The sequence below is a fragment of the Falco cherrug genome, chromosome Z, assembly GCF_023634085.1.
Source record: "Falco cherrug isolate bFalChe1 chromosome Z, bFalChe1.pri, whole genome shotgun sequence".
Classification (NCBI taxonomy): Eukaryota; Metazoa; Chordata; class Aves; order Falconiformes; family Falconidae; genus Falco; species Falco cherrug.
This window is the reverse complement of record NC_073720.1, coordinates 30708043-30722474: the sequence shown is the minus strand read 5'-3', so window position 1 is coordinate 30722474 and position 14432 is coordinate 30708043. Positions and strand designations below refer to the sequence as shown.

Here is a 14432-nt window from a genome sequence, read left to right as displayed (position 1 = left end):
CTCAGCCTAGTTAAGGCTTATGGTCGTGCCAAGATTTCCATGCTAAGCCAGTGCCTTCCTACTTAATCGTTAAGGCAATTTATTTCACCGACTGGGCAGTTTTTGGGCTGTATTCCCATTTCCATCCTGTTGTTAAGCTCCACATGTCCATTTGGACGCTTTCTTATCGCTGTAGCGGGTATCTTGTGAAACCATTGCAATTCGACGAGGTTGTAAAACGCAAAGCCGAATTTAATCCGTGTTTCGGCTTTAGTTCTGCCTTTCTGTGACAGGAGCTGCCCACCGCCGCCCTCCCGGCTCCCGGCGGCGGCGGCCCAGCAGCACCCAGCGGAGCGGCAGGCAGGCTCGCTGCCCCGGCCTGCGGGCGGGCGGGCGCGCACGCACCGCGAGCTGCCGCTCCGCTGGGCGCCTGTAGCAAGGGTCCTGCGGGTGTCCCCGGGGAGGGCGCCGCGCCGCCCAACGCGAGGCCAGCTGCGGCAGCAGCTCACATTCCAGCGCCTTAACGAAAGCGCAGACCCCGCATTCTGCTGGCGTAGCTGCCCGCACCGCACCGCACGGTCGGAGGTTATTGGCCACGGGGCTGCGGCAGCGGGCGGCGGAGCCGGCAGCGGGGCCCAGCGCAGCCCGCGCCCGCACCCGCAGCCCCGCGGCGCCCGGGCAGGGCAGCGAGGGCGACGGGACGTGCCGCCAGCCCCAGCAGCCTTCGGGTGAGCGCCAGGCAACGCGCGCTGTGCCGGCCAGCCCGCACGGCCGCTCAGGGCGGGAGCAGCGGCGGGGACCGAGGCGGCCGGCACGGGGCCGCGGGGCGAGGGGGCCGCTCGGGAGCGCGGCGCCGCGACTCCAGCGCCCTGCGGCGCTTCGCCTCCCTTCAACTCGCGATCGGCGCCCCGGCCCGCCCCCGCCCCGGCGCGGCGACGTCAGGGCTCCCTCTCTCCCTCCCTCCCTCCCGCCCCTGACTGGCAGCCGGGGGAGACGCCGCCGCCTGCCCCTGGGCGGGAGGGCGGCGGATCGGGAAGGCGGCGCTCCCCCCGCCCGCCCCGCCCGGCCGCGGCCCGTAGCACAGCATGGTGGTGCCGCCGCTGCTGCGCGCCGTCATCATGGGGCCGCCGGGCTCCGGGAAAGGCACCGTCTCCGCTCGGATCATCAAACACTTCGGGATGAAGCACCTCTCCAGCGGCGACCTGCTGAGAGACAACATGCAGAAGAAGACAGGTGGGAATGGGCAGGCTCCAGAGCCGGGGAGCGGGGGCATGTGTGTCTGTGGGGAGGATTCGGGCCGCCAAGACACCGGCCCCGCGCAGGCCGGCGGGCAGCTCCCGCCTGACACAGCCCCGCTCCGGCCGGGGGACGGGCCTCCCCCACCCGCCCTGCCCTGCCCTGCCGTGCCCCCCGCCCCGCGCCGCTCCCGGGCCGCCCTGTGTGCCCACCCCCCAGGCTGGGCGCTGTCACACAGCTCTGCGGGGGGCCCCGGCGGTGAGCCTCCGGGCTCGGGCTGGGGCTCCTCTGAAGGCTGTTCCTCGGCATCCTCGCTGCGAGCCCAGCCGGCCATCCCTGCGGTTTATGCCCTTTTCCTTGCGCTGTAACACCTCACCACCGCCCCGCCGTAAGCACCCAGGTTCTTTGCAGATGTTTCTGACGGCCGTCCAGCTGGAATGCCTTGAAAGGGGAAAATACTCGTGTTTTTAACAGATGGGGCAAAGAGGAGGAGTTCTGGGCAATGGGACCTTTTTGGATCTCCATTAGATGGCTGGAGGTGGAGGTGCCTGGCATTACCAGCTATTCCAAAATTAGGCAGCCTGGTCCCAACGTGACTGGCATAACAGTGGTGGTGCTTTCAAAAAGCAATGGGCAGAATCTCCAAACTGCTTGCCTTGTGTTTTTGAAATTATTATTACATTGCCACAAGCTCCTGCAGTGCCTAGGTTTCAGCACGGCCTGTGCATGCGCGCACTTGCTTGTGTCAGGGGATGATGTGTGTTACACTCGCTGGGTTGAGCCAGGCTCGACCCCTGGCTCTGTGGAGATGCCACAGCTCCAGTGGATTGCTGCAGTGATGAAAGGTCCCCTCCTGACTTCCATATCCACTTTTCTATGTGATGGGGTCGAAAGCCTTGTCAGATCTGTTTCAGGTTGCATGTCATGAAGTGAGGGTGTTGTTACTTCCAGGACTTTGAAGCTGCAGAGGACCACACTGACCTGTAAGCATCACTGCAGTGTTATGATCAGGGAACTGGCAGTCTTGGTTTTGGAAGCTTATAAGCATGCTGGAAGGTGAAAAATTATCTGTATTATGAAATCAGTTGTGATGTGATTTCTACATCTCTTTTCACACCAATTCTGTTTGCTCTGTAAGAACGATGACTTCGGCTTAGTTGACTGACTTCACTACAATTGATATCTACAAGTTAAACATTTGCTAGGAGCACCACCTGCACGGGCATGTCTGATCACATTCATGCTTTTTCTGTCTGTCTGGCTGCATAAGCTTAAGTTTTTATTTACAGAGGATGAGAGAACCAAAATTGTTGCTATTACAAGCTTCCAGTGTAAGTAAGACCTAATGAGAATGGAAGGTGTCCCAGAAGATGAAGGAAATAGGTTGTTTAATAAATACTTAAGGTTTTGTGCTCTTTTAATACGTCTCGGAAGCAAGATCAAAGTGCAGCACCATTGAGCTGAAGGGTGTGTGAGAAGAGGAAACTGGAAGTGGAAAATACCCCACTGCTTGATTTAAGGAGGGAGTTATGAAGCAGTAGAAAGAAAAGTGATTTGGCTAAGTGTTCTAGGTGGGTTTGACAGATGAAAGAATGAGAACCAAGATGTGAAATGAAAGTGTAGCAGACACATTAAAACCCTGAATATGAGGAGAGAAGCCAGTGGAGGGTGTAAGAGATGATGAAGTTTGCTCTGAATAAGCTAGCGTAGAACTTACAGGATCTGCTGCAGTTTTTCATTCACTAATTAACCTGGATGAAGCTCTGTTTTAATTTTATTGAAAGTGAGCCACTCGTTGCAGGAAAAGTCTCCAAAGGATTGAGACAAATAGTGAGGTAGCAGGAGTTAAGTAGTGTGGTGAAGGAAGGAGAGGGACTGAGAGGCCACTCAGAGAGCTTTGACAAGTTTGGTCAAGGCAAAGAGTTTGTGAGTTTTGATTATCATCGAAGAGTCCTGCAATTGCCAGTTCTTCAGGAACTATGTTAGGCTAAGTTGAGTGGTTAAAACCCTTGGAAAATTAAATATAATTAACAATAGTTATATGGTGCCATTTTTTGGCATTTGCTGTCTTCTGAAAATGGACTTTATTGAAAAGTCCTGTTGAACATGTGAGCATCCTTAGCGATTTGCAGTTACTACCACGCTCTGCTGCTTTGGAGAGTGGAGAGTCTATGACCATCTCTCTAGTGCTAAGCAACCTCTTGTCTGAATATGGTTAGGGCTGGTTTGCTGTACCGTGGTTAATACATGCCAGTCTTTTGAGAAACCATGAAACTTGGATACCTGTTATCACCTAGACAGGAAGGAAACCTGTGTTGCCTTTAATTCCAAAGACTGCCATGCCTGTAATGGTTTCAGGCTCAAGCTGAAAAAAACAACAAAATAAAAACAACAAAACCGTCACAAAATCCCACACCCAGCAATAGGGGGGAAAAAAAAAAAAGCAAAAAAAAAGCAGCTATGGTCTGGTGTACAAACCTTTTGTCCTAATATGTAACTGTTTGGGTGCAGTTGTGCCTGTCTTTTTCTTATGTAATACTGACTTTTTAAAAAAACTGAGGTTTGTAGAGAGAGGCAGCATGTTTCCAGATCTGTTGGTCTAATAATAGGCCCTTACAGCATGCTGTACTCTAAAGCTCTCCGGGCCCAAAAGCTCACCTGTCTTTCCAAAGTATATTAGTACCAATCTCTTATCAGCCTTGCCTTGTACGTATTCTTAGATCACTGTGGCTAAAGCAATGCTGCAGCCCAGCTCAGTAACACATCCAAGCGTCAAGTACACATTAAACTATCTAGTTGTCATTTATTCCTTCTGTCAGCCTGCTTTTTCAGGGCATATAGTTCAAAGTGCACTAGAGTAATAAAAGAAGTGTGACTTGCTGACCTCAAAGAAAGGAAGTACAGAAAAGAATAGACACTTTGTACCCAGGCAGACTGTGACCTTCTTCCAGTTTGTGATGGGCTGGAGGACTCAAGCACGAGAGTCTGACTGTTTTCCACAATGGTCTGCAAACCTTTCAAATCCTGACTGTAGACGTGAACACTCAATAAGGGGAAATCGTCCCTGTATTACTTTTTTTTTTCTCCCAGTACCAGAGCTACTGTTTGTATTACTTGAGGGCATATATTGCTTTTCAGTTGCTTTGTCTGAAGAAGGGCCCCTGTACTCTGACATGTGCCAGTACTGCATCCAGTGATGGGCCTGGCATTCTTCATTGCTCTCTGCTGAAAGCGGTTGTATCTTGTGTTGGTATGTCAGTCCATCCTGTTTTCTGGTTAGTTTACTGTAACTAGATACGAATTGGCTGCAAGTAAAGGCTTCTGCAGGTACACAATAAAATCAATCTAGCTGCTGTTCTGGGTAACTTAGATAATTGGGCAATTGTTTTATAAACAAAGGCCACAAAGACTTTGTGTCTGAGACACAGCCCAGGCAAATTAATTTCCTCGTGGCTATACCATGCTTTGGGTGAACTACAGCATGCTGCTGCCTGTCATGTAGGAGCATGGTCTGATATCTGGAATTGTGATGTGTGGATGGCATTTTAGTGAGCCAGTGGGCTAAATGACTGGTATTAAAGGTTAGTCAGTTCCATGGGAAAATACTAGTGTCGGCACACTCCCATAAATAGCGTACAATATCTATAAACATCCTCTTGTAACTCTAGTAGCCATAAAGATACATATCTGGCAAGTGTGCCCCACTGCATACTGCTTTCTTAAATACCAAAGGTGTTCCTCTTTGTAGTGAAGCTCTAAGTTAGTACTAGCCACAAAACTGAGAAAATAGCTTTCTTGACAGGATTTTTTTCAAGGTTATCAGGCTGATATTTTAACGAACGTGTTATCATTTACATTTCTCCTGTTGAAGACTCTTTTTACCTAATGGCTTTTCCTGATTTTAGTTTTTGGAACCTAATATTTCAAATATTTACTAGTTATTATTTGGAGGGTGTAGGGATAGAGGTGTGCTGAATACCCTGTTGCCATCTGTGGAACTACAGACTGATCAAATCAATCTGATACATATTCTGATACAGCAAGCATACTGTCTGTCTTGTTTACAGCTTTACTGTTCTGTACCATCCTGATCAAAACAATTTTTTTGCAGGCTCATTTTTTTTGTGGGGTTGTTTTTTTTTTTTTGCTTGCTGGCAGTCAGAGATAGTGTAATGCAACTTCTTTTACTTTTGCAGAAGTTGGAATCCTTGCCAAGTCCTACATTGATCAAGGGCAGCTTATTCCAGACGACATCATGACACGACTAATGCTGAATGAACTAAAAGGTCTAGATCAGTACAACTGGCTGTTGGATGGTAAGTTAGTATATCTGGTATCACAACGTATGGCCAGAAAATCTGCACTGGAAAGCTTGGAGTGTTTTGGTCACCTGTGGTTAGCTACAATCCAGTAGCCATCCTCGAGTCATAGTAACTGGACAGTATTTGTTGCCAGCTTGTTATGAAACCTTCAGCAGCTAGTCTGCCCCAGTTTCTTTGGCTGTAAAATGCTTTGGGTGCACCCCACCTTCAGAGCATTAACAGTTATGTTTAATTCTTGTTGAAAAGGGTAGTTCAACACTCCAGTAAAATTTCAATTCTGGTCATTCTTATGCTCTAGTTCCCCTTTAAAATATGCATTGAGAAGTTTCTTTTTTTTAAAGCCTTTTCTTGTTAAAAGTCCTTGGGGAATGGAACACTTTAGAAGAATGGGGCTGAGGAATTATTTAAATAGAAAGGTAGGTACGTGATGCAGGAACAAAGTAAGCATGGAAAGCAAGAATTGCAGCAGTGCAGGGTGTATTAAATCACTAAGAAAAACACTGCTTAAGTGCTCCAAAAGGGCTCTTTCATTTGCTCTGTGGTTCTGTTCTCTAGAGTGAATTCTTCTGGAATTCCGCAGTATAAGTTCATTGCTTCAGCATTCATGGTAGAGAAAATGCATTTGCTGTTGTCTTCATGAACTGAATGGCTCTTGTTACTGCAGCCCATGGGAGAACAGTTGGATGCGCAGTACAGAGATAATGTCTAGGGTGGATGCGTGTGTTTTTGGATTCTTGTCATAACCTGTCTCAGTAGATAAAAGTAAAAAGTTGTTGGTGTGGCTTTTTATTTAGAGGGAGTGAAAAATCCACAGTACTCTCTGTCCCTTAGTGGTTTATTATAATTGCTTCTAGTACTGTGATCGGTTCTGGTGGCTTTAGTCACAGTTGTGTTCCTCTTTAGTAAAGACAAAGGCTTAATTCCCACAGCGAACAGCACAATGAAACTTAATCAGTAAAGGAAAGAGCTGCAGATGTGGTTTGTTTTTTTTTTTTCTTTAGTTCCAGGTCCTGTGTACACACAGTTCCAAGCCTTGTGGATCTGGATGTGTAGCAGTATAGCTGGGCATACTGGCAACTCTTAACAGGAGGACGGTGTGGAGACTGTAAGAGAATAAATCAATTTTTGCTGCATGCTAATGTGCTGCCTTCTCTAAACTTCTAGAGCAGAAATTTTGTCTGCATCGGCATTTGTAATAAGACTTAGTGAATTAAACTAGTGGTAGCTCTGGCGTAATCAGCTCTGTAGAAACAATACTGTTCTATTGAAATATGTTAACCAGAAGTCTTTAGTTTGGTAACTGCAACTCAGAACAAACAGTTGAGGTCAGTTAGGTCAAACTAAATAGTCACTGAGCTGCTTGTGTGCTCACCTAGCCAAATACTCATTTCCACTACCTTACAATAGGTTGGTGGCTCCTGGTCATAGCAGAATGTAGCAGTCTGAGTCGTGTGTGTGGGTATGATCTGCCTAGATTTTAGTGCTGTATAATTAGGGCACTATTCTCTGTTCCTGAATTCATTATTCATTGCATTTGGTATATTATTTTTTCTCTATTGAGAAAACACTGTATGCAGAAAATGCTGGTTTCGTTTCAATGAAATGCTTTTGTAAAGGCACATTGATTTCTTGAGGAAGTCTTCTCTTAACATTTAGAAGCACTTCCATGAGATAAGGTGAACATGAGAGAAATAGGACGAGGGCAGTTGATGACTGTGGTGCGAAGCAGGTGCATCATTAATGCACAAGCAAGAGCTTGGTCTGAGTTAATCAAATCTTTCCTTTTGCAATGTGCTAGACAAGACACAGTAGCCTTAAATCATAAAGTATTCTTTTTTTTCTGTTGTAAGTCTAGTTCTTGGCTGGTTCCTTGCTCAGGAACACCCATCAACCAATGTTATGCAAATAAGAGTTTCTCAAGTATGTACTTATAAGTCCTTGCCTTTATGGGGAAGTTTACTTGTATAGTACGATGAAAATTACAAGGCCCTGAAGAATGTGAGACAGTGCAAGAACTTTGTGGGTAGAGGTGTTGCTTCAGTGAATTTATGGTGCTATAGCATTTTCTGCAGTAGCTTTGACTACTAAAATCTTGTGCATTTTTCATTTTAAATTATTTGTGGAGAGCTTTCTTGTTCACTGTTTCCCCCTTAAGTTGCCCTTCTTGTTCACTGTTTCCTTTAAGTTCCCCTGATTCCTCCTAACACAGGCCTTTAAAGGCACACTATCAGAGCCATAGAGTTCATGGGGCAAAATGCAGTGTCTTTTAATGAAGAGAGATTCCTGTTCAGCCTGAAGTGTTCTCAGTCATCATTCCTGTGGACGGTTTAATACAAAAGAATTTCCAGAACTCTTTCTAAAGCTGTTCTTTTATGTAAAATTAATCCTGGACTGCCTGAGGTAGAAAACTAGGCTTACTGCAACTGAATAAAATAGGTTTGTAATGGTCATCTCCTTAAGCCAGACTTGCACAACTGTGGAAATAAGAGTTATCATAAACATTTCTAGGTTGTTGCAGACCTCTGAGTGATCTGCCTGTAGCTTCTACTGTTCAAAATGTGTATACAGTGCTTTTATTCGATATATATAGTGGTATGTAGTACATATGAGTATAGGGTCTTTTTGCATTTATTTGTTATACTTTTGGGAAGATGGTTAACTGAAATGAGGAAATGGAAGCTGTGAGGCATTAAACAAGTTGAAATGCCATGACACACTGAAAAATACTTGGAAACTCTGATAGCTCTTCAACCTTTACAGTATAATGATGCTTTTTTTTTTTTTTTCTCTGACAGTTATTTTCTTTTAATGACTGAATCCAGGTAGTTCTTGCTATAACTCTGCCTTTGGATTTTTATGGAATTGTTTCCTTTAAAAAGGTTTCCCCAGAACGGTTGCTCAGGCAGAAGCCCTGGATAAAGAATGTCAAATAGACACTGTGATTGACCTAGATGTGCCATTTGAGACCATAAAATGTCGGCTCACAGCACGTTGGATCCACCCTGCCAGTGGCAGAGTATACAATCTTGAATTCAGTCCTCCCAAAGTGCAGGTAAGCAATACACGTTGGCGTTGGTGCTAAATAAACATTGCATTGCATTTGGTAATTGCAGTAAAATATTGTTGCCTGTGTTGTTGCAAACACAGTAGCTCAGAAGAAAAAGCCTCATTTTATCCCTTAGGAGCGCGGAACCTTTCTGGTAACATCCTGCATCTGAGGGTGTGTTAGTGACGTGGTAGAAGCTCAAGCTGATGGACAGTGTGTTTTGTCCCTTGCAGAATGAAACACCATGGTGTTTTGTAAGCTCTTGTTAAAGCTGTTCACTGATCTGGAATGCTCTGTGTCTTGCATGCTGCTGTAGGAGTTAGACATGTTCTTAGCCTGTTCTGCAAGTTTGCAGCCTGTGCAGTCCAAAACGTAGTCTCCTTTTCCTTCCTCCTGAGGACTCATTTTTTGTATCTAGGAAGCACACTGAATCATCAGTTAGAAGAATCCACTTAATGCTTTCCCTGTGTTTATATTTAACCAGGGTGGGTATTTTCAAAGGAATTCAATGTGGAAGCCTGCCAGCCAGGGAACCTTCTAAACAGATCAATGAGGTTATGGCTCGAGATATCCTGAAGAAGAATAGTAAACTTGAAGATAATGATTGTACATTGTTACCTTAAGATTTTTGAGGAACTTGGATTAGCTTTAGTGTATCTCAGCTTAAGCAGTACTTCATCCGTAATTCTACGTAACTTACCTGTTGCAGCATCACATTTCACCTGGAAGCTCTATTAAGTTACATGGGAAGCATAGCAGGCCCTCTAGTTTTTGGATTTCGGTGTTGAAGGAAAAGAGGCAAGCTGAAATAGCAGGTAGGCACTGGAAGCGAGTAACTGGAAACACTGCCTTTGCATTGTTTAAAATGTGGTGGTTTAAGACATGGTTATTTTTAATTGCAGAAGAGCATAGGCAAGCTGCAACAGAGAATTACCAGACCTACCAAAGAGCAGGCTTCAGCTGCAACAGCTTTGCCATTAGGAACACCTGACTCTACCTTCCAGTAATTGGCAGGCGTATCACAACACAGTAAAGTAGACTGCAGTGTTTAATTGAAACCATGGAATGGAGCTGAACAGCTGAAACACCATTGACTCTTATCTAATAGACCTGCAAAATGTTTACTTACTGCACAGAACCAAAAGATTATGGTTTTAGAGTTAATGCAAGGCTGAAGGCTCAGTATTTGATAGGCAGTGAGGGCACTGGTATGGCTGTCTGCACAGATCCTAGAAAGAAACACTTGAGTATTTTAAATGATTGTATTATGTAAACAAGGTAAGTTTGACCATATAAATCCATCTCTAGTATGATACAGATGTTCTGGAACAGGTTTTCTTCACACCTTCATGAACTGAGCAGCTTACTGAACACTGATGGCTACTGATTTTCTGAAACTGACTGCCAGAATGCAAGCAGGAAAGAAAAACTTTTTGTGGTGTAATTGGCTTTGCACTTACAAGATCACTCATGTTTTCACTCCAGATGTCAGATTAAACTTGTCTTTAGGGAAAATCAAAATTCTTGAGGATTTAGTTAATATGTACAAAGGGCCAAAAAGCCTCCTATCTGTGGTGGGTCATGTCCTGTCCTTAGATGCATGATGATTCAGTGCCCCTAAGAAGGAACCAATTTTTATGTCACTAGCTAGTCATTCATAAGATATGCCAGTGGTCAGTAATTTCTTCAGTCACTGCTGCTTTCAAGGCTTAAAAGCTCTGTGATCACTTAAAGCACTTCAGTAAATTGGAGGTGAGAGGTGCAGTAAAGTAGAAGCTGTCATAGTCCACAGGACTATATTTACTGTTCACTGAATGCTAGAAAAACTTCAGCTGGCTTTTATGCCATTTTTTGTACAGCTGTTGTTCTGTTTTGCAACTTAAAATCAAAGGGTCATTAACTCCTTTCCCCATTTCAGTCTTGTCAAACAAAGGACCAGTTGGTCTCTTGCTTGTTTCCTGTTACAGGAACGCGTTACCAACAATATTGTTTTCCCTCATATGCAGGGCTTTTTTCTACGTATTTCCCATATTCAATGAAAGTTCCAGAGGACAAATTAGTCAAGTTACTATGACCTGGTGTTCATTGCCAATACCGAGAAAATATTTTTAACTGATGTTGACTTTCCAGTAAAACAGTCCATCTTTATTTCCAGATGAGATATAGGCAATAGCTTTTCTCTTTAAAAGCAGAAATCTACATCTTGACTAACTGGAAACTGATAGTAATTTAAATAGAAAATGAAGAATAGAAATAAGAAATATATACCAGTGTTTGCTTTTAACCATAATTAGGGCATTGATGATATTACCGGAGAGCCACTTGTTCAGCGTGATGATGATAAACCAGAGACGGTTACCAAGAGGCTGCAGGCTTATGATGCGCAAACAAAACCTGTTCTAGAATATTATCGGTAAGTAGTAAAATCTATTCTTCCACACTCTAAAAGCTTCTCCATTAGCATAGCGAGGAACAGATCTCTTCAGTTACAGAGATACTGCAACGGTGAATGCGGTGAGTAGCAGTGGATCTTTCATCAACTCAGTAAGAAAACAACCTAGTAAAATTAGTAGTTTTCCATTGTTGCAGGAAACCTCTTCACGAGCCTGCTTAGCAAAAGACCTTTTCCCCGTAGCCATATTTAGCTTTAAAAAGAGTCCTCTGCATTATTCAGTCCATTATAGTACTGTTCCGAGCAACATAGCTCTGGTTAGTAAGGTAGCAGACAGTTCCTTTTTTTGGAAGATTTTAACAGTCCTTTCTCTTCTGGGTGTGTAAGTAGAAGCCCTCTTAACAAGGGCAAGGGGTCAAGAAGCGATACATAAATAGAAGAACTGTTAATAGGGATTTAAAATTGGCTGTTCTAAGAACAGGACTGTGATGGGCACAGCTAGCAAGACTCTTTGGCAGTAAGTAGCTATTTAAGAATACAGCCATTTGCACTGTCGAACTATAGCACATTATTAGTTCTTTTAATAGCCAGAATTATACACAAAGTTTCTCTTAATGTAAAGCTGCAAATATCACATTGCTAATCTATATAGATAATAGTAGGTCACCATGTAGAGCTTTGTAGTCTTGCCGTGCCTAGACAAAGAAACAAGACTGCCTTTGACAACATCCTGAAGTGACTGTCCTTCCTCAGTCTCCATATCTACCACCCTTCATTATGCTCTACTGAAACTGTTGAGTGGAAGACTAGAAGCTCCATCTTTGGGGTGGTTAAGTTTTAAAGGAGTTTTTCTGGATTGACAATGGGTTTCCTGACTGGTGGCTTTTCTGAAGTGAAAATGCCTCAAAGCACCACAGTAAGACATGGGCCTAAGCTATTACTATTACTGATAATAGCATACTTCACAGATAAAACTAGCTACTGGAACTAATTCAGAATAACTTGGTTGGGCCTGGTTTACTTGCTTGTTCTGATGTATCTTCTTTAATCCTTGAGGTGTAACTTTACAACACCTGGGTTAGTCACAGTTGTTTGGATGAGTGCCCTGTAGCATGTGCTATACAACTGCATCGCTTCTTATTTTTGCCTTTCATTGTTATTAAGTACTCTGTGGACAGCTGCCAGTTTTATGAACTGATGTGGCCAACAGCTCACTGTTTGAGGATGCATGCCCAGCCTGCAGTGTTACAACCACAACAACGTTATGGCTGTTCTTGGTGTTAGATCACACGCGTATTCACACACTCCTGCCAGGGCAATCTTAAAGTGAGGTGCAGATCTTGGAACAATTAAACAGCTGGACCTCTGTAATGCTTTATTTTTTTTCTTTCTTAGGGAAAAAGGGTTATTGAAATCCTTCTCTGGAACAGAAACCAATAAGATCTGGCCACATATCTATGCTTTCCTCCAAACAAAGTTGCCAGATGTGAGCCAGCAAGATGCTGCCACACCCAGGTGAAAACAGGTCTAACCTCTGCTCATCTGTCATAGCTCACACTTGATTACATAAGAAGCAGCAATCAAGGATTTCTCTAAGTAGTCTACCAGACTGATAAAGAACTAAAATCTAATGTTGTCCTTAACTTATACTATGATAAAACTTTGTTGCCTGTGGTTCTCACTTTAATGCTGTATTTTTTATGTATTAAATATACCTAGTTTTTATAATATAGTAACTGATTTATCAAAAGCAGCTACTCTTCTGTCTTTTGTTCAGAAAATACTTGTTTGCAAATACTTTCTGGTGAAGGAAACGCATTTCAGAATACAGCTTAATTAGAAAGCATGTTCATTGATTTACTCACTTATGAAATGTAGTGCAAAGCAATGATAAGGATATGAAAGCATGTTTCTTGCATGTGCGATTGGTTGGGGCCAGCCAGAAGCTGTGCAGAACCATTACTGCCATCCTGCAAAAAGTCATTTCAGACCAGAACTGATATATAGGTATATAGATAGATATATATATATATGTCATGGAAGACAGTCACCTTCTTTTAGCTTTGCTTGCACAGATATTCGTTGATTTTGCTGGGTTTAAATTACCCTTAACACTTGCTTGGATGATTTGCTTTATTACTATGTTTATATTTCTGCTCTCAGAGCAGCTATCTTGTAGGCACAAGAAATGGGAGTTTCAATTACGTGTAACATGTTTGCTAAAGCCTCTGTCTTTGTGCAGCTGTTTAAGACTATTAGTAAAAAGACAGCAGATACTGAATAGATTAAGTGTAATCTGGTAAGCTTGTAGCTAGATGATCTTGACTAGTGAAAACTGTCTTCAAAAAACCAACTGATTGTTGATGCATGTGCCAAGATTTCCAGTGGTCAAATTATTAACTTCATCTTACTACTGTACCAAGTTTTATTGTGTGAGTTTGACTGGTTTTCATGAGTTCATACTAATTCATGTCTCTGACCAGCTCTTGTATTTATTCACTACATAACTGGAGTTACACAGGCCACACTTTCTAGTAGTCCCGGTAATGCAGACACTGCTGTTTTAAAGTGAACTCTCTAACCCCTTTTTTTCATGCTCATCATATTTGAGAATTTCAAGAAGAGTCAGCAAAACCTGAGGAACAAACAACTCCGCTTAGGCGTAGTCTGAAGTAGCTGTGTCCTACTAATGCAGGTCCCAACCTCCTTTCACACTGACTCTGAACAACTGCAGAGCTGTGGTGTTGATGTACCTTGGGCTACATTTCCATGTCTAGTTTTAGCACATTATCGATATTGAGACACATTTGAGCCTAAAAAAGGTGGTTGTTGTAGAATTTTTAAAGCTTTCCTGTTACAGTAAATAAGCAGTATAGGCAGCAGCTGTCACTGCAAGCAGCTCTCCTTACCTTTTAAAGAAGGGCTGACCACCTGTACTTTCATATTCAAAAATGTCTATATGGAGGCTGTAGTCTGAGTGAGTTTAGAGATACACTTCCTTGAAAGAGTCACGGTTAGAAAACAGTAGCTGCCACATGACAATAAGAAACTCTGATGTGCTGCTCACTTCTATTTATGCATTCATTTCAATAAAAAGCAGCTATGCTTGTTTTACGGCCAACCTACATAAGTTTCAGTTAGCGAGGAGGAGGAGGAAATGTCCTTATTATTTATTCCCACACCATCCAGCTTTAGCCTCTTAAAAACTTAAAAAATAAGTTTCAGTATATCACAGGTTGCTCTATGTTGTGGCTCTACTGCTAATGGTAGCAATTGCATCACTTGTACGTAACATTCAGGTAAAAAGCCTGAAGTTATTAGTTTCCCTTAATAATTGACTAATTATTAAAGAGAAAGCAGTATTTAGTTATCCTCTCCGGAGTATCTGTCAAACGTTAAAAAAAAAAAAAAAAAAAAAAAGACTACTGAAGCTGGTTATCTCTAATTTGCATCTGGG

At 43.4% G+C, this 14432-nt stretch overlaps 1 protein-coding gene across 1 annotated transcript; it reads left to right on the top strand.

Moving 5' to 3' along the window:
- Positions 1 to 994: 994 nt before the first annotated feature.
- Positions 995 to 13454, top strand: AK3 (adenylate kinase 3). Its single transcript, XM_055699241.1, has 5 exons — positions 995 to 1212; positions 5412 to 5531; positions 8417 to 8589; positions 10878 to 10996; positions 12371 to 13454. Exons 1-5 carry the CDS (start codon positions 1065 to 1067, stop codon positions 12492 to 12494), a joined length of 684 nt encoding a protein of 227 aa, XP_055555216.1. The 5' UTR covers positions 995 to 1064; the 3' UTR covers positions 12495 to 13454.
- The last annotated feature ends 978 nt before the right edge of the window (positions 13455 to 14432 follow it).

Coding starts and splice junctions, on each gene's coding strand:
- AK3 (XM_055699241.1), top strand. CDS start 1,065: ATGGTGGTGCCGCCGCTGCTGCGCGCCGTCATCATGGGGCCGCCGGGC. Junction 5,532..8,416: donor GTACAACTGGCTGTTGGATG/GTAAGTTAGTAT, acceptor TCCTTTAAAAAG/GTTTCCCCAGAACGGTTGCT. Junction 10,997..12,370: donor CCTGTTCTAGAATATTATCG/GTAAGTAGTAAA, acceptor TTTCTTTCTTAG/GGAAAAAGGGTTATTGAAAT.